Raw genomic sequence first — 21,798 nt, forward strand, 5'->3', positions numbered from 1 at the left:
GCACCCCGGGGGGGTCCCCACGTCCACAGTGGGGGCGACCCGAACAGAGCCCGGAACTCCGGAGCGCGGCCCTGGGGGCGGGCCGGGCCATGTTGCCGGGCGCTCCCCCCTGCCCCGGAAGTGCCGTGCTCCCGGAAGCCGCGCTCCCTTCACGGTCTCTTTCCGCCGCCATCTTGGGCCCCGCTCCCCGCACAGTGAGTCCCGCGCCGCCATCCGCTGCCATCCGCCGCCATCCGCCGCCGCGGGGGCCGCGGCGCGCCCGGGAGGACCCGCTGGAGGCCGGCGATGCGGCCGCGGGCGCGCCGGGCAGGGCGGCGGGGGCGGTCCCGCGCACCGGGGGCGAGAGGGGGGGAGAAGGGGGCGGCCGAGGCCCGGGGTCGGGACGGAGCTCAGGCTCGGCCCGGGCCGTGCGGGGGAGTTGTCTCGGTAGATTGCCACAGTAGCGGGAGGCGCTCGGTGCTCCGGAGCGCGGGGATGCGGGGAGGGCGAGTTACCGGCGCCCGGTGGTCGCCCCGCCGGGCTGTCCCGGAGCCCCGGCGAGCCCGGGCCTGTCGCTTTGTGCCTCCCTCCCGCAGAAATGCCCGGCGAAGCCACAGAAACCGTCCCGGCCACGGAGCAGGAGCTGCCGCAGCCGCAGGCGGAGACAGGTGAGGCCGGGGGGGCTCCGGGGCGGTTTTGGGGCTGAGGCCGGGAGAGGGTCACGGTTTTGGGGTCGATTCCCGGGATCCCCCCGCCCGGCGGGATCTGAGGGCGGGAGGGGGGAGCTGCAGCCCCCCGGTGAGGGCGGGGAGTGGGTCGCGGACCCGGTGGCGGGTGAGTGACACCAGCTCGAGTGTTGTCACCTCCGCCGGGGGGGTTTGGGGTCTCTGTTCCACGGCCCCTCCTCTTCCTCTGTGTCCCTTTGCTGCGGCCAAAACAAATCCGTGCCGGTTCCGTTTTGCTTCCCACCCCAGAACACGTGGGATATCCCACAGGGAGCGTGACCGGAGTGGAGCGGTGGGGTCTGCTCGACTGGATTTGGGGATCTCTCCCTGTTGGATTTGGGGATCTGCCCCATTGGATTTGGGGGCTCCCATTGGATTTGGGGCTCCCCGTGGTTGGTGGCAGAGCCGAGTGACAGCTGTTGGCGTGACAGCTGTGCCAGGGATTCCCGGGGAGCTCCTGGTTCCTCGTAGCTGGAATTCCTGGCTGGGGCCCCCTCCTCGGATGGCTTTTCTGTCCCTCTCCACTGACAACTCACACCCTCCTCCTCCTCCTCCCAAAATTCCACTGCTGTCAAGTCTCTGACGGTGTCATGGGAGTCCTGAGGCAGCTCCTTGGATTTTGTCTGGCTCTGTGGAGGTTGGCTGGTCCCCTGGAAAACCCCTGGAGTTGGGGCTGATCCAGGGGTTCAGCTCTTGGCAGGCTCTGCCGCTCAGGTGGTTTGAGCATCCCTTACAAATTCCGTGTCTTTTGGGAATCCTGCGGCTTGACTTTGTTGGAGCAGGGGCCAAGGAGAGGTGGGGCTGTGGGTGATGAGTGGGAATGGTGGTGTTGATCAGGAATGTCCTCAAACGGTGCCGCTGGAGCTGGTGGAGGAGCAGGGATGAAGGGCTGTTGGGAGGAGGCAGCTCTGCACAGTTCCATGGCAGGACTTGTTGCTCCTTCCTGAGGCAGCAGCGTGTTCCTTGGAGCAGGAATTGTCCTGGCACCGATGTCCAGCTCCAGGCTGGCCAGGGCAGGTGGAGCTAAAATCGGGCATTAGAAACATCTTCTGGGACACCATTCCCAGGGCAGGGAAAGGGCTGTTGTTCCCCACGGAGAGCCCCACACACGTGTCCCAGGTGGCAGCGAGACAGGGACACGAGTGTGACCCCGATCCCGGGGTGGGACGGGGACAGTGGGCAGGGCCACACAGAGCTGGGAGGGCCCTGCTGCTCCCAGGATCCACGGACCTGGGCTGGCTTTGGTCCTGCAGTTGTTGGGGATCCTCCCCGGCCCCACTGCCCTCGCTGGACGTGCCGGGACGTGCTGCCGGAGGGCGGCACCGCGGCCGGGCCGGTTCTGCTCTCCCAACCGGTGCAGGGCCGGTCACACTGGTCAGACCAGCACTGCCCTCTTCCCTGAGCAGCACCCTTTGATTGGCACTGGGAATGGCAGGGCTCTCTCCAGGCTCTTCCCTGAGCAGCACCCTTTGACTGGCATTGGGAATGGCAGGGCTCTCTCCAGGCTCTTCCCTGAGCAGCACCCTTTGATTGGCACTGGGAATGGCAGGGCTCTCTCCAGGCTCTCCCCTGAGCAGCACCCTTTGATTGGCACTGGGAATGGCAGGGCTCTCTCCAGGCTCTTCCCTGAGCAGTGCCCATCGCTCGGAGTTGGGAATTGTGTTGGGATTGGCAGGGCTCTCTCCAGGCTCCCTCAGCACTGGTTCAGGGAGCTGGAAGCTGAGCACTCTCAGTCAGTGGGACGAGCCTTAATGAACTGTTGTTCTCCCCGTCCAGCTCCAGCTGCCCCCGTTCCTGCTCCCATCCCTGCTCCAGGTACTCGGGACGTCCTGTAACCGCTCATTAACCGTGTGCCGTTCCGGGGGTTGCAGTTCCATTAACCCTAACAGCTCCCAGGGGGCTCTGGGGGGCCCGGCCCCACCATCCCCTGCCTTGGTGTCCCTGTCCCCTCAGGGCACCTGCCTGTGTCCCCCAGGGCTGGAGGGAGGGGGCTCCCAGAGCGCTCCAGGAACAATTCCGCATGCCAGTGGGTTACATTTGACTTCCTTCCTCTCCTCAAGGGGGTCCTTGTCCCTCCCTGCTCCCACCAGCCTGGGCTGTGATCCCAGGCTCGGGAGCAGCCCTGGGGGTCCCGCCAGACCTCCATGGAGGTTGTGGCAACTCCTTTGGTAGAGAAGAGCTGGCAGTAGAGTCAGGTCCCTGCATCCCCAGCCTGATGGGCTTCCTGGTGGTTCAGCTGGTGCCTCCTGCCATTCCAGGGCTCCCGGGAAAATCAGTGCTGGTTTCTGGAAGGGATGACCCCGTGTGGACCCCGGCAGGCTGGGCAGTGTCTGCTGCTCTAGAGGCTGGGTGCCAAGGCCGGGAGGAAGGCCAGGGCAGGCTCCCTGTCCCCTCCCTCCCTCCCTCCTCTCATGGCTCACTCTGTTTCTCTCCTTTAGCTGTTCTTCATGCTGCTCATTCCCCACCTCTGACTCCATCTCCATCTGCCCAGGCTCTCCCAGCGCAGCCACCCAGCGCTGCTGCCCCGGCTCTGCTGGGCCCCCCGGCCCCCACCTCCCCCGCCGTGGTCCCGGCCGTGGCCATCCCCGTGTTCTCTGTGCCTCCCCAGCCCCCTGCCCCAGCTTTGCCGGGCCCAGTCACCACCTCCCCTCCTCTGGCTCCGCCGTCCCCCGTGGGTTTTGCAGCCCCGGGATCTCCAGGGCCTGCCCCAGTTAGCCCAGGATCTCCAGGACTCCAGGCTCCGGTGTCCCCTGCTCTGGCTGCTGCTGCTGCTGCTCTCAGCTCTCCTGTGAAAGCTGCTCCTGCTGCTGTCCCTCTGAGCCCAGCAGGAGCTGCAGCCCCAGCCCCTCTCCCTACTCCTGGAGCAGCCCCGGTCCCCCTCCTGCCTCCCCCTTCCCAACCCCTTGTGGCATCTCCCCCACCAAAAGTGTCCCCCACTTTCCTGCCTGCTCCCCCCGTGGCAGTGAGTCCCCAGAGCCCGGGCTCGCCCCCCGTTCCTGCAGCCCCTCTCGGCCCTGCCGTGTCCCCGGCAGTCCCGGTGTCTCCTGGCAGTCCTGCCTCCACCCCTCTGGCTTCTGTTCCAGCCTCTCCTCAAGCCCCAGCTCTGACTCAGTGCCCGGCCCTGGTTGGTGCCATCTCTCCACCCGTCTTCCTGGCTGCCCCCAAGGCCCCCTTGTCACCCCCTATCCCTCTGCTGCCGGCTGGGATGTCCCCTGGCTGTCCTGCTGTCCCAGCCCCTGGTGCTCCAGTCTCTCCACTGGTCCCAGTTGGTCCATCTGCTGCCAAGGCCTGTCCCGTGGGCCCTGCCCCAGTGGCCCCAGCTGTGGGGCACCTGGTCCCTCCCTCGGTGGCCAGGACCCCTCCTGGGAGCCCGGACCCTCAGGCAGCGCCCATGGCAGCTCCTGTGGCTCCTGCCCTGGCCACACCTGCTCTGGGAGCTGCTGTGTCTCCCCCAGGGCCACCAGCTCCAACGAGTCCCCTGTTGCCACCAGCAGCTCCTGTGCCCGCTGTCCCCCCTGCCAGCTCCCTGCCTGTCCCACCAGCCATGGCAGCTCCAGCCACCTCTCCTGCAGCCAAACCAGCTCCTACGAGCCCAGTCACCGTCCCAGCTGCCCCCTCTGTCCCTGTCCCACCAGCCATGGCAGCTCCAGCCACCTCTCCTGCAGCCAAACCAGCTCCTACGAGCCCAGTCACCGTCCCAGCTGCCCCCTCTGTCCCTGTCCCACCAGCCATGGCAGCTCCAGCCACCTCTCCTGCAGCCAAACCAGCTCCTACGAGCCCAGTCACCGTCCCAGCTGCCCCCTCTGTCCCTGTCCCACCAGCCATGGCAGCTCCAGCCACCTCTTCTGCAGCCAAACCAGCTCCTATGAGCCCGGCTGCTGCCCCTTCTGTCCCTGTCCCACCAGCTGTGGCAGCTCCACCAGCTCCAGCTGCCCCTCCTGCAGCCAAAGAGGCTCCCAAGAGCCCTGTTGCTGCCCCTGCTGTCACCCCAACTCCTGCCACACCAGCTCCAGCCACCCCACCTGCAGCCAAAACTGCTCCCAAGAGCCCTGGTGCTGCTGCCCCAGCTCCTGCCACCCCACCTCCCGCAGCTCCAGCTGCCCCCACTGCAGCCAAGGCACCCCCAAAGAGCCCTGTCGAGGCCACCCCACCTCCAGCTGCCCCTGCTGAGGCCAAGGCACCCCCAAAGAGCCCTGTCAAAGCCACCCCAGCTCCAGCTGCCTCCCCAGCAGCCAAAAAGTCTCCCAAGGGCAGCCCTGCCACTGCCCCCTCTGCTCCTGCAGCTCCAGTGCCGGCAGCTCCGTCAGCTCCAGCTGCCCCTGCTGAGGCCAAGGCACCCCCAAAGAGCCCTGCCAAAGCCACCCCACCTCCAGCTGCCTCTGCTGAGGCCAAAGGTTCCCCCAAGAGCCCTGTCAAAGCCACCCCAGCTCCAGCTGCCCCTGCTGAGGCCAAAGGTTCCCCCAAGAGCCCTGTCAAAGCCACCCCAGCTCCAGCTGCCCCTTCTGAGGCCAAGGCACCTCCAAAGAGCCCTGTCAAAGCCACCCCACCTCCAGCTGCCCCTGCTGAGGCCAAAGGTTCCCCCAAGAGCCCTGTCAAAGCCACCCCAGCTCCAGCTGCCCCTGCTGAGGCCAAAGGCTCCCCCAAGAGCCCTGCCAAAGCCACCCCTGCTCCAACTGCCCCCCCAGCAGCCAAAACACCCCCAAAGAGCCCTGTCAAAGCCACTCCTGCTCCATCTGCTCCCCCAGCAGCCAAAGCACCCCCAAAAAGTCCTGTCGAGGCCACCCCAGCTGTGGCCAAGGCACCCCCCAAGAGCCCTGTCAAAGCCGCCCCCCCGGCAGTCCCGGCACCTGCCCCTGCAGCTCCAGGTGTTCCCGGTGCCCCCCCAAAGCCCCCTGCCCCCCAAAAAGCAGACAGCAGCCATCCTGGCTCTGCCCCGGCAGGGAACCGCCCCCCGCCCACCCCTTCTGCTCCCCCCACAAAGAAGCAGCAGCCCCCCCCCAACAAGGTGGCCAAGGCGGCCCCTTGCCCCCCCCAAGCCAAGGCCCCCTCGAAGGCCCCGCTCGGCGCTGACGACGAGGACCTGCCGCCTCTGCTCCCCCCCGAGCCGCCCGTGCTGCTGGAGCTCTCCCCCCCCGCGGGGGTCCCGGCCCCCCCGGCGCAGCCGCTCAAGAATGACAAGGGTATTTGCGGTTTGCCGTGTGCATGGAGTGTCACTGCCTGCCCACGGGATACTAACCACGAGCAGGGCCCCGGGCACGAGCCACGGGGAGGGGCAGGGCTCGGCGCGGCCCCGGGGTCACTAACGCGTGTCCTCGGGCACGGAGCACGGTGTGGCTTGTGGCACTTGTGGCACGGGCACTGCGAGCGGAGCTGCTGCACACGGGGCTCGGGCAGAGCCGCCCCGGGCCCGTCCTCGCTGCCTGTGGGGTCCCCGTGGGGTCCCCGTGTCCGTCCGGCGGCGCCAGTGCTGTCCCTGCGCTCTGCCTGAAGTGTTGGCAACCCCGGGCACACCCCGGCACCTGCAGAGAGCTTTGCCAGGGCTTGTGTGTGCCGTGGGCACAGAGGCCCTTTCCAGAGCGGGAAGCAGGACTGGATCCAGGTAATGGCTGCATGGGAGCATCCCGGCCACCTCCGAGGCCGGGGACACCCGGCTCTGCTTTGGTCACTCGCGTGGTTCCACACGGCTGTGCCAGGGGTCACAGGTGATGGTGGTGGCACTGCAGGTGGTGGCCCTCTGGGCACCCGGAGGGGGGCATCAGGGTAATCCCAAATGATCCCTGTAGTGAAGCCGTGGATGTGCAGCAGCCCCGAGGGCTCGGTGAGTGGGGCCTCAGTGCTGTGTGTCAAGGGTGCCTGTCACACTGGGCTGCTGCCACCCCAGGAGTGCCACCCACACTCCTCCTGGTGCCTCAGGCTGGAACTTCCTCGAGGGCTTGGCATTCCAGACCCTCCAGGCATCCATGGGGCTCCCACCATGGTGAGAGCCTGGGGGCAGGCTCTTGTGCCACCCTGCTGATGGTGTTTGGGGTGCCGAGACAGCTCCTGACGGCATTTGGGGCGCACCACTTAACTGGGCTGACTGGTGACTGCACTGGGAACCAGCAGCAAAGGCTGCACCAAAGCAGCTGCATCCCCTGGACCTGCCTGAGGTGGGAAGAGTGAGGGGTGTGTGTGTTCCTGCAGGGTCTGGAACAGAGTCCGACAGCGATGAATCTGTACCAGAGCTCGAAGAGCAAGACTCCACACAGGCCACGACACAGCAGGCGCAGGTAGGGCGGGTGGCACGTGCCATCCGTGCTGGATCAGGACCCCTGGGGGTGCCTTCCTGTGTCCCCTCGGGGTTGTCACGGCTCCCTGTTGTTGTCCCCCCTGCAGCTCGCGGCAGCGGCCGAAATAGATGAAGAACCCGTCAGCAAAGCAAAACAGAGCCGGAGCGAGAAGAAAGCTCGGAAGGTGAGCTGGGGGTGGGCCTGACCTGTCCCTGCTGGGCAGCCCCAGGGCTTGAGGATTGCTGGGCACCTCACCAGTCCTGGGACAGGAGCGTTCACTCTGGCTGACACCTGGGAATGCTGCTCACTAAGGGCACATTTCCCTGTGTATCCACACAGCGAGCGTTGGACCCGGGCTCTGGAGAGAGAAGTGGGCACATCCGGGCATCTGGAGCTCTTCCTTCCCTCGCTGACCTCCCCCTGGTGTTTTTCAGGCAATGTCCAAACTGGGCCTTCGCCAGGTGACGGGAGTCACCAGGGTCACCATCCGGAAATCCAAGAACATCCTGTTTGTCATCACAAAGCCAGACGTGTACAAGAGCCCGGCGTCAGACACCTACATTGTCTTTGGCGAGGCCAAGGTGAGCCCACCCTGGTAGCCCCTGGGGGCCAGCAGGTTCCATGTTGTCATGTGTGCACTGTGTGGCTCCCACCATGAGTCCCTGGGGACCGTGCCAAGGGCTGCTTTCCCGGCTGGGCCGTGTGGCAGAGCCGTGGGATGTGCTGGCACCACCCAGGACTGGCCTCAGCTCCGCTCCTTCCCTCCTGCAGATCGAAGACCTGTCCCAGCAGGCCCAGCTGGCAGCTGCCGAAAAGTTCAAAGTGCAAGGAGAACCTGTTTCAAACATCCAGGAAAACACACAGACCCCCACCGTGCAGGAGGAGAGCGAGGAAGAGGAGGTAACACCTTCCTCAGCCTGTCTGGCCGGGTCTGCTTTGGGATAATCCGGGGATTCCTTTCCTTCACCCCTATCTTTGCCGTGGTGGCAAAGGGAGAGTGTGGAGTCCTCCCCCGGGGGGTCTGTGCAGGGCAGGTCTGGCCTCCCAGCTCCCATCCCTGTGGGTGGAGCAGGAGCCTCCCCAGTCCAGGCAGTCTCAGGCTGTGCCAGGCCCGGAGCTGGCGCCGATCCCGGGCTCTGTCTGTCCTGCAGGTTGACGAGACGGGTGTGGAGGTGAAAGACATCGAGCTGGTGATGTCGCAGGCGAACGTGTCGCGGGCGAAGGCCGTGCGAGCCCTCAAGAACAACAGCAACGACATCGTAAACGCGATAATGGTGAGTGGTTTGGGGTGTCCTGGGGGCTCTGGGGGGGGCTCCTGCTGGCTCCTGACCCCCCTTCTCCCCACAGGAGCTGACGATGTAGCCGCCGGAGGGAGGAGCCTTTTTTGGTGTTTCAGAGAAGACTAAAATACAGCTAAATTTAAAATTTGTACTATTTCTATCGGTTAATAAAAGTTGTGGCTTATTGTTGGTGAAACACTCGCTGCTCCGTGGTGGTGGGTTGCTGCCCTCCCTTTCCTGGGAGCCCTGGCCCCAGGGTGGAGGCTTCCTCCCGGGAAGATCCCGGCGCTGATACCCCATCCTGACACCACCTGCCTGTTCCCTCATTTCCTTCCTGCCCCAAAGGACGGCTGGACACGAGCCCGGGGCAGTGGCGTGCCGGGCTCAGTCACTGCAGGGTCTCACCTCCTTCATCCTCCCGGGGTCCCCTTCAAGGGGGGCTTCTCCTCACTCCCCTGCAGTGTGGGATGGATGGATGGGGGTGTCGTGGAAGAGGGAAAGGCTGTGGATGTGTCTGCCTGGATGCCACTAAAGCCTTTGATACTGTCTGCCAGAGCATCTTCCTGGAAAAGCTGCAGCCCAGGACTGGGACGCTCCTTGGGGTTAAAACCCACCCGGAGAGGGGTGGGGACACATTCCATGGGACCATGTCAGGGTCACCTTCACCCATGATCTCAACAAGGGGATCAGTGGCACCTCAGTTCACACCAAGTTGGGTGGGATGTGGGTGTGCTGGAGGGCAGGAAGGCTCTGCAGAGGGATGGGGACAGGCTGGATCCAAGGGCGAGGCCAACAGGGGGAGGGTTAACAAGGCCAAGTGCCGAGTGCTGCCCTTGGGTCACACCATCCCCATGGAGCGCTTCAACCTGGGGGAAGCAGCTGGAAAGCTGGGAAAGGCCCTGGGCGTGCTGGTGACAGTGGCTGGACATGAGCCCAGGTGTGCCCAGGTGGTCAAGGAGGGCAACGGCCCCTGGGCTGTGCCAGCCACGGTGTGGGCACAGGCCCAGGGCAGGGACTGTCCCCCTGTGCTGGCACTGCTGCGGCCCCCCCAGGGCTGTGCCCAGTTCTGGGCAAGAGAGACACTGAGGGGCTGGAGCGTGTCCAGAGCTGGGAACGGAGCTGGGGAAGGGGCTGGAGAACTGAGGGAGCTGGGGGGGCTCAGCCTGGAGAGGAGTAGGCTCAGGGGGCTCTCACTCGCTCTCACAGCCCCCTGAGAGGCGGCTGGAGCGGGGAGGGTCCGGGCTCTGAACGAGGCCCAGGCCGCGTCCATTGGGGGGTCCCGGCCCCCCCTTGCTCCCTGCGGCCGCACTGCGCACGCGCGGCCAGAAGCTGCTGGAAGGCGCGGAAGGGCGGGGGCGGGGGGCCCGGCGCATGCGCGGCGCGGGCGCGGCGGCGCGAGGAGGCGGCGGCGGCGCGCGCGGGGATTTTGCTGCGTCACCACGGGCCGAGCGCGCGCGGGGCATTGTGGGAGCGAGGCCGCGCCGAGCCCCGAGCCCGCCCGGAGCCCCCGGAGCCGCCGCCGGAGCCCCCCCGGAGCGACCCCGGAGCGACCCCCGCCCCGGAGCGACCCCCGGCACCGCCCGCGCGCCCGCAGCGCCGCCCGCAGCACCGCCCGCAGGAGCGCCCGCCGCCGCCGCCGCCAGCCGCCATGTGAGGCCCGGGGGGAGTGGGAGCGGCGCGGGCAAGGCCCCGCCGGGCCGCGGGCGCGGCGATGGGAGCCGCCGCCGAGCGCGGGGCTCCGCGCCGCGCGCTGACCTTGGGGCGGCCCCGGCGGGTTCCGTCCCGGTCGGTTTTGCCCCCGGTTGGTTTCGCCCCCGGTTTAACCGCGGTGGGTCCGGCCCCGGTTACCGGGCGAGGGCGGAGCGCCCGCGGTGGGTTTACCGGCGCGGCCCCGGAGCACCGCGGTGCGGGCAGGATGTCCCGCCCCCGCTCGGGGCTGCGCGGAATGAATGGGGCGGCGGGGGGTGTCGGGGGTCGTTGCGCGTTGCCCGGTGGGGTCGGTGGCCACCGGGCACCCGCCGGTCGGTAGCGGCTGAAACGGCGGAAAACTCCCGGTAAGTAGCGCGTGGAGCCGCCCGGAGCGCGCAGACGGGCGAATCTTGTTTACAAACTTCCACTTTTCCACTTAAAACCCGTCGCTGGGTTTTGCCCCGTCCCTGGAATGTCCAAGGCCGGGCTGGACGGCGCTCGGAGCAGCCCGGGCTGCTGGAAGGTGTCCCTGCCCATGGCAGGGGTGCAACGGGAGGAGTTTTAAGGTCCCTTCCAACCCAGACCGTTCCACGATTCCGCGAAAGACCGAGGAATAGCGAGAAAGCCCCTCAGGAGCGGGTGGAAGTGCAGGAACCCGGCACGGAACCCCCCCGGTGCTGCCCGTGCCCGGCGCGGGTGAGGCGCTGGATCCTCTCCACGTGCATCCCGGGCGGGATCCCGCGCTCCCGGGGAGCCCGAATTAACTCCCTTCCTCGGGGCCCTCCTGGCGCCGCCTCAGCGACCCAAAAGCGGCGTGAGCTGCTCGGGGCAGAGCTCTGGCTCGGTGTGAGTGTTCCCTCAGAACGCGCGGGGAAGACGAGATGGGAGTTTTTCATGTGTGGGACGTTTTCAGAAGGAAATGTGGCCGTGGAGGGGAAGGGCTGTGCTGCCCCCGGAGCTGCTGTTCCCACACCTCCAGCGGCAGGACAAGGGGAATGGCTTCAGACTGCCAGAGGGCAGGGGTAGGTGGGATCCCGGGAAGAAATTCCTCCCTGTCCGGGTACTGAAGCGCTGGAATGGATTTCCCAGAGGCTGCCCCATCCCTGGAAGTGTCCAAGGCCAGGTTGGACGGGGCTTGGAGCAACCTGGGCTAGTGGAAGGTGTCCCTGCCCATGGCAGGGGGTGGAATGGGATGAGGGTTATGGTCCCTTCCAGCCCAGGCCATTCCGTGGTTCTGTGACCTCCACGTGTCTGGCTGGAATGTCTGGAGGTTGTAGCACTTGCTGAGGTTTTATTTTGTCAGGAATTTGGTCTGAGGACAGAGTTACCCCTCGGGGACTGGTGGCTTTTGGTCCCTTGTCCCCAGTCAGGCGTTTTACTTGTGTTCTGAAACCCCAGACTGGAGCTGCTTCATCCTAACGTGACTGAAAGCGAGAGGGACGTGATAAAGTTGGACTTTTTTTGTTTAATTTCTGTAAAGTTCATCATCCTGAAACTGCAGCACTGCTCCCTCTGTGTGGAGCTGTCTAAAATCTAAAATGAGGCTTTTTTTAGTTAAAAAAGCACCTTCCCGGGGTTGATAAGTGGAAAGAAAACTAATTCAGTAAAACAGGTTTTATTGCTGTCTGGGGGGTAAATCCTGTTGGGAGTCTGACTCCTGCAGTGTCCTCGGGCTGTGGGAGCTCCCAGGATGCTCCCAGGAAACAAAGGCAGGATTCCACAGGCACAGGATACAAGGAGCACGAGGACAGGTTTGGAAAGTCCCTGAATCGCCGCGAACAGTGAGATTTGAGATTCCACTCGTGAGTTCAGCGGGTCAGAAGCTGCTGCTGTGCCAGAGACAGGGATATCCAGGGATATCCAGGGATATCCAGGCTGGAAGCACAGCCCCCAGGAGCCACCGTGGATCAGGCAGAGCCGTGAGGGCTCTGGGGTGAAGCTGAGCCTCCACGTTGCCCATCAGTGCTGCTGGGAAGCTTCTGGAACCTGTTCCACCGGGCTGGAATCACAATTGTCATCGGAATGTGGCGACTGGAAGAGCCAGAGGAGCTTGGGAAGTCCCCAAAACGCGGGTGGGTGGGACAGAGGAAACCCTCTGGAGTGGGACACAGTGCCTTGTTCCCTGGGAACCAGACGGGAGGGAGCACGTTGGAGTTACCTCCTCCTTCCCAAAGAGCTCGGCCCCGGGGCTGAGGGATAACCAGAGCCCCCTTGGCAGGAGGCCGAGGCTCCGTGGGGACAGAACTCCGTGCAACAGGTGACCCTGCTCCCGAGTCCTGGCGCCTGTGAGAGGAGGAGCTGGTTCCGTGGGGGTGTGGGAACAGCTCTGGAGCGCGGGGAGCACGTGCAGGGCTGCTGTGTGTGGTTTGTCTCCTGGGAATCTCCGTGTGGGCAGGAGACGCAAACGAGCCGCGGCTTCCGCCTCGTCCCAGCTCCGGGCGGCAGCTCCGGCGCGTCCTGCGCTGCTGGTTGGGACGGGGAGTTCTGACTGGAGCTCACTTTTCCCTCCTCCCTTTGGGAGGGTGAGATTGGAAAAGCAGATAAAGGAAGGAGAGGCAGCTCTGGCCCGGCCGGAATGGCAGTTCAGGAGTGGCAGTTCAGGGTGGCGAGTGCTGAATTCCTGGGGAGGCAGCACAGGTTTGGGGGCAGAAACGTGGATTATGGTCGAGTCAAATTTATTTGGGCTCTCATTCCTCTCCAGCTCGGATGTGTGTGTGTTTTCCTTGAGCTGAGCAAGGTGTTTGGACGTGCTGTGAGTTTTATGCCTCAAACCCCCGCTCTGGGCGGAGATCCCGAGGTCAGGGCCGAAAGCCGGGATGTGTGTGGCTCCCTGGGAAGGCTGGAGATGTCTCCATTGACATTGAGAACTGGGAAGTGTTAACACTGTTCAGCCCCTGCGTCATCCGGGCAGGGACACTGAGATTTCTGTTGGATAAGGGGGCTGCAGTGACGTCCCCCAGTGTCCCACGCTGGGGGCTTTGTCTCCCCACGCAGAGGGAACAGACTGGGGCGTTTCTCCTCCTCTTTTCCTCTGAGAGTCTTTCATTCCCTGGTAGAAGAGGATACTCGTGCCCAAGAAGGAATTAAAAATACCCCAGTAAGAAAACTGCTGTGCTGCTGCACTTTACCTGAGCAAGGTGATAATTAACATTCCCTGAAGTGCAGCTGCAAGGGGAAGCGTCAGGTTTTCTCTCCTGGAACAGCATTTTGCTGAAACTCGAGGTTGAATTCAGAATGCACTTGTTTTTGTGTTCTTGGAAGTGAAATCCTTGGATACTGGCCTCTGACCAGGTGTTCTTGCACCTACCAGAGTGTTGGGGCTGCCAGAGGCATCGTGGCAGTTCTGCTGCTGCCCCAGCCTTTCCCTGAGCTGGCACCGGTGTATCCCAGTCCCTGTGGCACTGGGGGAGCTCAGAGCTGGCTGGTTTGGGGGTCAGCTGGGGCTGGGCTGGGCCCTGCTGTGGTTCATCCTGAGGACATGTGGATGGGAGCAGGTAGGAACGTTTAGGGAACGTGCAGGCCCTCGGTGAGTCACCTCACAAAATGTGTCACAGCTCCTTGCCAAGAATTAATCAATTGATGATCAGGTGAGTCAAAACCTGACCTGACAGTTTAGCAAAGGTCACCTTAATAAATGCTCTGAAAAGTTAATAATTGTGCTTATAGAGCAGCACTGAGCCCAAAGGGATGAGTTCTAAGATCCCTCCCAACCCATTCCATGATTCTGTGATCTCAGGAAGACAGAGGAGTGTGAGAAACACCCGTGGCCTCTGTGCCTTAGCAACAGCCCTGCTGGGAGGCTGTTTGGTTCCCCTGGAATGAGGCGTTCCCTGGGCTTGGCCACAGTTGCCAGGGAATAACTGGAGGGGGGAGGGAGGAGGGTGTCCAGGCCCTGCTGGATCTCTTTCCCCAGTCCACTGAGCACGGCCAGAGCGTTGCAGGTGAGTCCTCAGCGTGGAACTGCAAACACCAGAGTTGCCCTGGACATGCTGTTACTTATTATGGTGGTTTTGGAAAGAGAGGAGAATTCCAAAGTGTGTGGGAGTTCCAGTCTGAGTATGGGGTTTGGAGCAAGGATTCTCCAGCTCTCATACCTGTGCTGACACCAGCTGGGTCTTCATCATAGTAAATCTATTTTTTAACAGTGTCAGTGCCCAAAAAGGTTTTCTCAGTGCTTTTGCTTGGGCTTGGTTTTAACTCTTAGGGTGACAAAAAGCACCCTGAAATCTGCCCAGGCAGCTGTGGGAGGTGGTGGAGCTTCTGCCTCATCTATACTAGCTCATCTTAAAAGTTTATCACAATTTTGATCTGCTGAAACATTTATTTCAGTCTCTCAGATTCCAGTGGCTCCTCCCAGGAGCTCTTCGGGGGTGTTACACACTGAATGCATCATTTCTTTTATTCACATCTTTTTTTCATTCTTAAGCACCTTTAAAGATGAATAATGAGCTCGAAATGCAGGTTTTGAACACGGGAGGGAAGGTTTTTAGCTGAATTTGTTGCTGAAATGCCCAAACCTGCTGTGCCCACAGGCAGCCTGCCTCTGCCAAGTGGTACGACCGGAGGGACTACGTCTTTATCGAGTTCTGTGTTGAAGACAGCAAAGATGTTAATGTAAATTTTGAAAAGTCCAAACTCACGTTCAGGTGAGTAACTCGGGCACAGTGTTTTCTTTCCACTCACAATGAGGGCTGAGGAGAAGCAGATTTGTTCTACAACACGTTCTGGGCTAAACACCAACTTATTTTTCTCTTTGCAGTTGTCTTGGAGGAAGTGATAACTTTAAACATTTAAATGAAATCGACCTTTTTAATAATATCGATCCAAATGTGAGTATCCCGAGGCTCCTCTTGGGTGTTCTTAGTGCTGGAACCTGGTGAGTCACTGGAACAGGTTGTCCAGAGAAACTGTGGATGTTCCATCCCTGGAAGAGTTCAAGGATAGGTTGGATGGGACTTGGACCAACCTGGTCTAGTGGAAGGTGTTCCTGCCCACGGCAGGAGGTGGAGTGGGATGATCTTTAACCCAAACCATTCTGGACTTCTGTGGTCCTAAAAAATGCCATCTGTTCTTTAGGCTGCTCCTGGGATTTTGGGACAAAGAGTTCCTTAGCCTGTAAGAATATGCTTGAACTCAGATCTATGAAGTGTTTTTCAGGACAGAGTATTTTATCCTGAAGTGTTTTTCAGGATAAAGAATAAGTGGAGAGGTTGAGACAGATGAGGGATGTCAGCAGTTGGTGGTGAAGCTCATCCTGATGGTACTAATGGGTCTTTGCTCTTTTTCAGGAATCAAAGCATAAAAGAACAGACAGATCCATCTTATGTTGTTTACGAAAAGGAGAGTCTGGTCAGGCATGGCCAAGGTTAACAAAAGAGAGGGCAAAGGTGGGTTTGGGCACCTGCTGCCCCCCCCGGCTTTTAATTTGTGCATATTTGGGTCATGTTCGAATTCTGGAGCAGTTTTGGGTCACTTTTCCTGCTCCCAGTCTGGCAGCAGCTCTCGTTAACCTGCCTGGTCTGATGACAGCCTTCCTTGTCCTTAAAAGATTCCTTGTCCTTAAGTAACTCCTTGTGTTGGTGCAGCTCAACTGGCTCAGCGTGGACTTCAACAACTGGAAAGACTGGGAAGATGATTCAGATGAAGACATGTCCAATTTCGATCGCTTTTCTGAGGTAGGGGGGAGGAATTCCTGCAGTTCGGGGTTCGCAGGGCAATTCATCCCAGGTTTTCTTGCATCCTTACCTTGTAATTCCTGCGTGGGGGCAGCTGTCCTGTCAGAGCAGCTGGGGGCTGTTGGTTTAGAACCATTCCAGGCTGGTTTTGGGAGGAGGATGGGGTTGGATTCCCCCCGACTCGTGGCTCTTCTCTCTCTGAGCAGATGATGAACAACATGGGTGGAGACGACGACGTAGATTTGCCAGAAGTAGATGGGGCAGATGATGTGAGTATGTGGTTGGAGTAAACACGGGCAGGGCTGCTTAAGAAGTCTTGTGCTCCCTCTTGAGCACTGCAGAAGGCTTAAATAGCCCCAAACCTTGTTTGGACAGGTGATGTCACCTGGGGAAGTCGCCTCCCTCCCTCTCAGCAGTGCTGAGGACAGGGGGGGCACCATGCAGTGTCTCTCTGCAGTGACTGGGGCTTGTCGTGGCTCTGTGGGCTCTGCAGAGGCCAAACTGAGCTCACTGAGTCCTGTGGAACCCGGAGTTCCTCAAAATCCCTGCTCTGCCTAAAGGGGATCCAGCTTGCCGCTGGATTTGGGAGCAGCAGCTCGTTCCTGGGGGGTGGTGTTAGAGGAAAGGCGCTTTCAGGGCCATCTGTTCCACTTACTGTTGTTTCTTTTCCTTTGCAGGACTCACCAGACAGCGATGATGAAAGTGAGTTGTTGTTTTCCCCTCACACAGCTGCTGAACGCCCCGGCCTCGGGCAGGGCCGGCAGATGTTCCCCCCTCCATCCCACTGAGTCCTGGCAGGAGATGAAGCCAGTGCTGGGAGACAGCCTAATCTGGGAAAGCCTCTCCACTCAAGCCCCAAATACCACTTTGACCTTCTGAGGCAGCTGCAGTCCCAAGGAGGCTTCAGCTTCAGGAGCAGCATGTGCTCGGGGTGGCTCTGGCACAGATCTCCCTTGGGGAGAGCCAGGAGAGAGGGCAGAGGCCCCAAACTGCTTCGTGCCCTCCTTGGTTGAGGGCCAGGTCGTCTTGCTCGTGTCCCTTGTGACATAATGGGGCTCTGGTAGCTTTTAGAAAAACAAATAACCAAAAAAAAACATTACCCCACAATCCAGCCCTAAAACAATTCTCTTTTCTCTCTCTGTCTCTAGAAATGCCGGATCTGGAGTAAGGAAAACTGTCGTCTTCAGGGTTTTGGGGAAAGAACTTCATCACAACATTTCATAATTGAGATAAGAATTCCTGAGTTGATAGCCCTAAAGGGAGATCCTGCATCCTTTTAACCCATTTTCAGTCCATTTTAAATGGCTTCACTGATGGTAGGTGTGTCCCATGGCACGGGGCGGTCTTAAGCCACGAGAGGCAATAACGTTATGCATGAACCGTTTTCCAGACTTCCAAAAAAAGACAAACAAACCCCCCAATTGAGGTGTAGGCAATCCGTACAGAACAGTTGCAATAAAGTTTACAGAGCCTCCTTGCCTCGTAGCAGATGTAATTACAATGGGAGAACCCCTGAATTTACACCAAATGGTTAAGCATTTTTCCCCCCCCCCCTTCCTCCTCCACGGCCTGAAATTGTCTGTTTGTACCGGGAACAAAACTTGTTGTCATTGGCTCCCCAAATTCAGCAGGCGAGGCAACATCCCTCCGTGGTGTCTTCAGGTCTGTTCCACTAAAGTTCGTATTGAAAAGGAAAACCTAAAACTTCTCCTCGTTTGGTGTTGGGCCCCCCCGAGCCCCCGAGCGGTGCCGGTGGCCGGAGCCTGTCCCTGGTTCCGTGTGACCCCCCCAGACCTCCCCCCTCCTCGCCCGGGGTGAGTGGCTGTACATTGTTTGCTTTGTCAATCTGTACATTTAGACCAAATCGTATTTGCACTGTGGGTTTGGCAGCGAGTGACAGACCGTGGGGCCTGCGACCGGGCTGAGAAACCTCAATTTATGTTCAGAGCAGCTGGGATTTTTTTAATGTCTGCATTCTTTCTAATAAACTGTTGAAGACTCCCCTGGCTCTCCCTTCGGCCTGGGCCTTGTGCATTCCTCACCGCGGCAGGGGCAGGGGAGTCCTCCCTCCTGGGGGGACAGTGGGGTGGGACCCCCTCCTATGGGGGCATGGGGGAGGGCTCCTTTCCCGTGGGGGCTTGGTGGGGCAGAATTCCCTCCTGGAGGGCCAGTGGGCCTGGGGGGTGGGTTCCTCTCCCCGGGGGGGGGGGTCCCTGCTCCTGGTGGGAGGGCAGCTGGGGGCTGGTGCTGCGGGATCCCCCCCGCCACGGGGGGGGGAGTGCAAGGACTGGTGCGGTGGGCTCTGCTCCCCCGGGGGGTGGCGGAGCGGGTTCCCTTCTCGTGGGGAGCCGGTGGGGTGGGCTTTTCCCCTGCGGGAGACAACTGGGGGCGCAGAGCCTGCCCCGTGCGGGGCAGCCCCTCGGGGCGGGGCGGTGACCCCCGGGCGGTCTCGCGCCCAGCGCGGCCCCGTCGCGGTCACGGCGCCCGCCCAAGGACAAGCACAGCCACGTGCGCCGCCGCTTCCGGCGACCTTCGCGCAGGCCCCGCCTCTTCCTCTCAGCCTCACCCTATCAACCCGCAGCGGGCCTTGACGGACGGCTCCAAAACCCAATCGCGAGAAGGCGCAGAGCGGGCGCCGCCTCAGCGCGGCCAATGGCAGCGCGGGCTCTGCCGGCGCGGCGGCCAATGGGCGAGACAGGGGCGCGCCGAGGCCCCGCCCCGCTAGGGCCGTGAGGGGCGGGCGGGACCCGCGGCTCAGTCGGCGCCGCCATGTTGGGGCTCGCGGGTCGTTCCGCCGCCGCCGCCGCCGCCGCGGCCCGGCCGCTGCTGCCCCGCGGGGCCGCCCCGGGCCGTGACCTCCTCCCGCTGCTCCTCGGCCGCGGGGCCGCCCCGGCCTCCGCCGCCCTCGGGGCGCGTGAGTGCGGGACGAGGCGGGGTCACCTTGGGGCCTGAGCGGGCCGGGGGCGTGGGGGGGCGCGGGGGCTGGGGGTCCCCGTTAGCGGGAACGGGAGGGGTGTGTCGTGCGGTCATGGGGGAGCAGTTCCGGGGGTCGTGGGTGCATCGAGGGAGGAGCTCCTGGGCGCACTGAGGAGGGCGTAGGGGTCCAGCGTGCACGGAGGAGTAATCAGGGGGTCCCGGCTGCATCGGACGAGGGGTTTCGCGGGGTCCCAGGCGCACCGAGGAGAGTAGAGGGGTCCTGGCTGCACCGAGGGGCGTTCTGGGGGTCCTGGTTTCACGGGGGAATCCAGGGGTCTCGGGCACACCCCCGACCCCTCGGGGGAGCCCCATCCCCGCACCCCCGAGGCACCGGGCGCTGCCCTTCCCCGACCTTGACCCGTCCCTCTCCCCCCAGGCCGGGACTATGCGGCCCAGGCGGCCCCCGCTGCCAAGGCCGGCTCCACCACCGGCCGCATCGTGGCCGTCATCGGGGCCGTGGTGGACGTGCAGTTCGACGAGGGGCTGCCCCCCATCCTGAACGCCCTCGAGGTGCAGGGCAGGGAGACCCGGCTGGTGCTGGAGGTGGCTCAACACCTGGGTGAGCACTTGGCACGAGGGAGGGAGGGCACGGGGAGGGGTCCTCCGGTGATGATGTTTCCAATGACTTTCGTTCTCCTGAGCTTGCTGAAGCCACGGATTTCAATCTGAGGAGGAGGAAAATGGCTGCCCTCGAGGGCTGTGGCTGCAGCTGGAGCGCAGCCTGGTCTCTCCTTTTCCTCTGGGCTATTTTATTCCCGCGTCCTGCTGCTGTTCCGGGTCCTTCTCTCAGCTGAAGGTCCCCTTGGCAGGGCCCGGGGAAGCCACCAGCAGCTGTGCCCAGGGTCAGCCTGAGGACGCTGCGGTGACTGTGCTGTCCTCGGGCCAGGGGAGAACACCGTGCGCACCATTGCCATGGACGGCACGGAGGGGCTGGTCAGGGGGCAGAAGGTGCTGGACTCAGGGGCTCCCATCCGCATCCCCGTGGGCCCCGAGACCCTGGGCAGGATCATGAATGTCATCGGGGAGCCCATCGACGAGAGGGGCCCCATCACAACCAAACAGTGAGTGCTGCGGGTGTGAGCAGGGAGGGATCCTGCTCTCCTGGGGCTTTGGGGCAGCTGCTCAGCCCCTTCCTCTCCCCTTCCCGCTCCAGGTTTGCTGCTATCCACGCCGAGGCCCCTGAGTTCGTGGAGATGAGCGTGGAGCAGGAGATCCTGGTGACGGGGATCAAGGTCGTGGATCTGCTGGCTCCCTACGCCAAGGGCGGCAAGATCGGTACGTGACCCCAGAGTGGGAGGGGGGTCTGGGGAGGGGGCACCTGCCAGCCCCCTTAAAGCTCCTGATGGTCCCCCTGGGGCGCTTTCCTTCGCTGATGATCCACTCCTTGACTTTCGTTCTCCTGAGCTTGCTGAAGCAACGCTGTTATCCATCTGAGGAGGAAAGGGCTGAAGGGAGACCCAGGGGGCAGCTGGGCTGGCTCAGGGCTGAGCAGGACCCCCACTGCCCCCTCCCAGGTTTGTTTGGAGGTGCTGGCGTCGGCAAGACTGTGCTGATCATGGAGCTGATCAACAACGTGGCCAAGGCCCACGGTGGTTACTCGGTGTTCGCTGGCGTGGGCGAGAGAACCCGCGAGGGCAACGACTTGTACCACGAGATGATCGAGTCTGGGGTCATCAACCTGAAAGACGCCACTTCCAAGGTGTGCAGGGTCCCCCGGGGGGTGCTGGGTCTCTTGGGGCGGTGGGGGGGGATGCAGGGGGTGCCAGAGGGACACCGTGCTGACCTGGGGGTCCCACCCGCAGGTCGCCCTGGTCTACGGGCAGATGAACGAGCCCCCGGGCGCCCGCGCCAGGGTGGCCCTGACGGGGCTGACGGTGGCCGAGTACTTCAGGGACCAGGAGGGTCAGGACGTGCTGCTCTTCATCGACAACATCTTCCGCTTCACCCAGGCTGGCTCTGAGGTCCGTGCTGGGCACGGGGGGTGCCCCTGCCCCGCACTGGCACGGCCCCTCACGCTCTGTCCCCGGGCAGGTGTCGGCCCTGCTGGGCAGAATCCCCTCGGCCGTGGGCTACCAGCCCACGCTGGCCACCGACATGGGCACCATGCAGGAGCGGATCACCACCACCCGCAAGGGCTCCATCACCTCGGTGCAGGTGAGGCCAGGGCCGGCCGGGGGGTCCCTGGGGTCACCTGCTGGGGGCCCACCGTCCCCTCCCTTCCCCCCAGGCCATCTACGTGCCCGCCGATGACTTGACTGACCCCGCCCCCGCCACCACCTTCGCCCACTTGGATGCCACCACGGTGCTGTCCCGTGCCATCGCCGAGCTGGGCATCTACCCGGCCGTGGACCCCCTGGACTCCACCTCGCGCATCATGGACCCCAACATCGTGGGCCCCGAGCACTACGACGTGGCCCGGGGCGTGCAGAAGATCCTGCAGGTGAGGGGGGGCCGGGCAGCCCCCCGGGGGGTGCTGGGGGGTCAGTGCTGGCTGCTCACCCCCCGTGTGTCCCCCCAGGACTACAAGTCACTGCAGGACATCATTGCCATCCTGGGCATGGACGAGCTGTCTGAGGAGGACAAGCTGACAGTGGCCCGTGCCCGCAAGATCCAGCGGTTCCTGTCCCAGCCCTTCCAGGTGGCCGAGGTCTTCACCGGCCACATGGGCAAGTTGGTGCCTCTGAAGGAGACCATCAAGGGCTTCAAGCAGATCCTGGCAGGTGAGGTGGCCCCCCGGGGACTAGGGGAGCCTGGTTGGGCCCCCCCACTGCCCCCTGACACGGTGTCTCCCCCCAGGTGAATACGACCACCTGCCCGAGCAGGCCTTCTACATGGTGGGGCCCATCGAGGAGGCCGTGGCCAAGGCAGAGAAGCTGGCAGAGGAGCATGCCTGAGCCCCCCCAGACCCCCCTGCCCCCCGGCTCCGCTGGGGCCGGACCCCCAGTATTTAACATTTCCAATAAAACATCGGCGAAAACGTTCCCAGGCTCTGTGTGCTGTGGCTCCTGGTGGGAGGGGTCGGAGTCCTGTGACCCCCTGCACGCAGGAAGGCAAGGCTGGGGTTCCCTGAGGCCCCCCAACCCCGTGTTGGGTTCTGGGCTCAGCTGCTGCAGCAGCGCCGGGACCCCCGGCCTTGGGGTTCCCCAGGAGGGGGAAGAGCCCCCCCTTACCCTGTGGGGTCGCCAGGAGGGGGGGCCCCTTCTCC

The 21,798-nt window shown here is 62.8% G+C and overlaps 3 protein-coding genes and 2 non-coding genes across 8 annotated transcripts; all 5 read left to right on the forward strand.

Moving 5' to 3' along the window:
- The first annotated feature begins 63 nt into the window (after window positions 1-63).
- Window positions 64-8,449, forward strand: NACA (nascent polypeptide associated complex subunit alpha). Of its 4 annotated transcripts, XM_064638938.1 has the most exons (11): window positions 64-194; window positions 576-647; window positions 2,481-2,519; window positions 3,143-4,925; window positions 5,022-5,884; window positions 6,888-6,973; window positions 7,080-7,157; window positions 7,408-7,554; window positions 7,745-7,873; window positions 8,125-8,247; window positions 8,321-8,449. In XM_064638938.1, the coding sequence occupies exons 2-11, from the start codon at window positions 578-580 to the stop codon at window positions 8,333-8,335; spliced, it is 3,333 nt and encodes a 1,110-aa protein (XP_064495008.1). In that variant the 5' UTR covers window positions 64-194; window positions 576-577; the 3' UTR covers window positions 8,336-8,449. The 4 variants fall into 4 exon arrangements, with proteins under 4 accessions (XP_064495008.1, XP_064495006.1, XP_064495007.1 ...); XM_064638936.1 differs by having other exon boundaries at window positions 3,143-5,884; XM_064638937.1 differs by lacking the exon at window positions 2,481-2,519 and having other exon boundaries at window positions 3,143-5,884.
- Window positions 8,450-9,773: 1,324 nt separating this feature from the next.
- Window positions 9,774-17,618, forward strand: PTGES3 (prostaglandin E synthase 3). The gene is made up of 8 exons (XM_064639030.1): window positions 9,774-9,903; window positions 14,475-14,588; window positions 14,702-14,771; window positions 15,231-15,329; window positions 15,528-15,617; window positions 15,824-15,886; window positions 16,295-16,319; window positions 16,766-17,618. Coding segments are annotated over exons 1-8 (483 nt in total). The 5' UTR covers window positions 9,774-9,901; the 3' UTR covers window positions 16,786-17,618.
- A 733-nt stretch (window positions 17,619-18,351) lies between these two features.
- ATP5F1B (ATP synthase F1 subunit beta) lies at window positions 18,352-21,574 on the forward strand. The gene is made up of 10 exons (XM_064638977.1): window positions 18,352-18,531; window positions 18,970-19,152; window positions 19,480-19,654; window positions 19,747-19,868; window positions 20,108-20,292; window positions 20,396-20,554; window positions 20,625-20,747; window positions 20,821-21,033; window positions 21,112-21,313; window positions 21,390-21,574. The coding sequence occupies exons 1-10, from the start codon at window positions 18,387-18,389 to the stop codon at window positions 21,485-21,487; spliced, it is 1,605 nt and encodes a 534-aa protein (XP_064495047.1). The 5' UTR covers window positions 18,352-18,386; the 3' UTR covers window positions 21,488-21,574.
- On the forward strand, window positions 19,194-19,267 carry LOC135404314 (small nucleolar RNA SNORD59). Its single transcript, XR_010425608.1, has one exon. It is a non-coding gene; the product is annotated as a small nucleolar RNA SNORD59 (small nucleolar RNA).
- Window positions 19,957-20,032, forward strand: LOC135404315 (small nucleolar RNA SNORD59). Its single transcript, XR_010425609.1, has one exon. It is a non-coding gene; the product is annotated as a small nucleolar RNA SNORD59 (small nucleolar RNA).
- Window positions 21,575-21,798: the final 224 nt, after the last annotated feature.

This window comes from Pseudopipra pipra, chromosome 30, assembly GCF_036250125.1.
Source record: "Pseudopipra pipra isolate bDixPip1 chromosome 30, bDixPip1.hap1, whole genome shotgun sequence".
NCBI lineage: Eukaryota > Metazoa > Chordata > Aves > Passeriformes > Pipridae > Pseudopipra > Pseudopipra pipra.

Bases quoted from the DNA above. Each gene is read 5' to 3' on its own strand.
- NACA (XM_064638936.1), top strand. From the start codon at position 578: ATGCCCGGCGAAGCCACAGAAACCGTCCCGGCCACGGAGCAGGAGCTG. The intron at 648-2,480 runs GTGAGGCCGGGG...CTCCCCGTCCAG, and splicing joins GCAGCCGCAGGCGGAGACAG to CTCCAGCTGCCCCCGTTCCT. The intron at 2,520-3,142 runs GTACTCGGGACG...TCTCTCCTTTAG, and splicing joins TGCTCCCATCCCTGCTCCAG to CTGTTCTTCATGCTGCTCAT.
- PTGES3 (XM_064639030.1), top strand. The intron at 14,589-14,701 runs GTGAGTAACTCG...TTCTCTTTGCAG, and splicing joins AAGTCCAAACTCACGTTCAG to TTGTCTTGGAGGAAGTGATA. The intron at 15,330-15,527 runs GTGGGTTTGGGC...GTGTTGGTGCAG, and splicing joins TAACAAAAGAGAGGGCAAAG to CTCAACTGGCTCAGCGTGGA.
- ATP5F1B (XM_064638977.1), top strand. From the start codon at position 18,387: ATGTTGGGGCTCGCGGGTCGTTCCGCCGCCGCCGCCGCCGCCGCGGCC. The intron at 20,293-20,395 runs GTGTGCAGGGTC...TCCCACCCGCAG, and splicing joins TGAAAGACGCCACTTCCAAG to GTCGCCCTGGTCTACGGGCA. The intron at 21,034-21,111 runs GTGAGGGGGGGC...GTGTCCCCCCAG, and splicing joins GCGTGCAGAAGATCCTGCAG to GACTACAAGTCACTGCAGGA.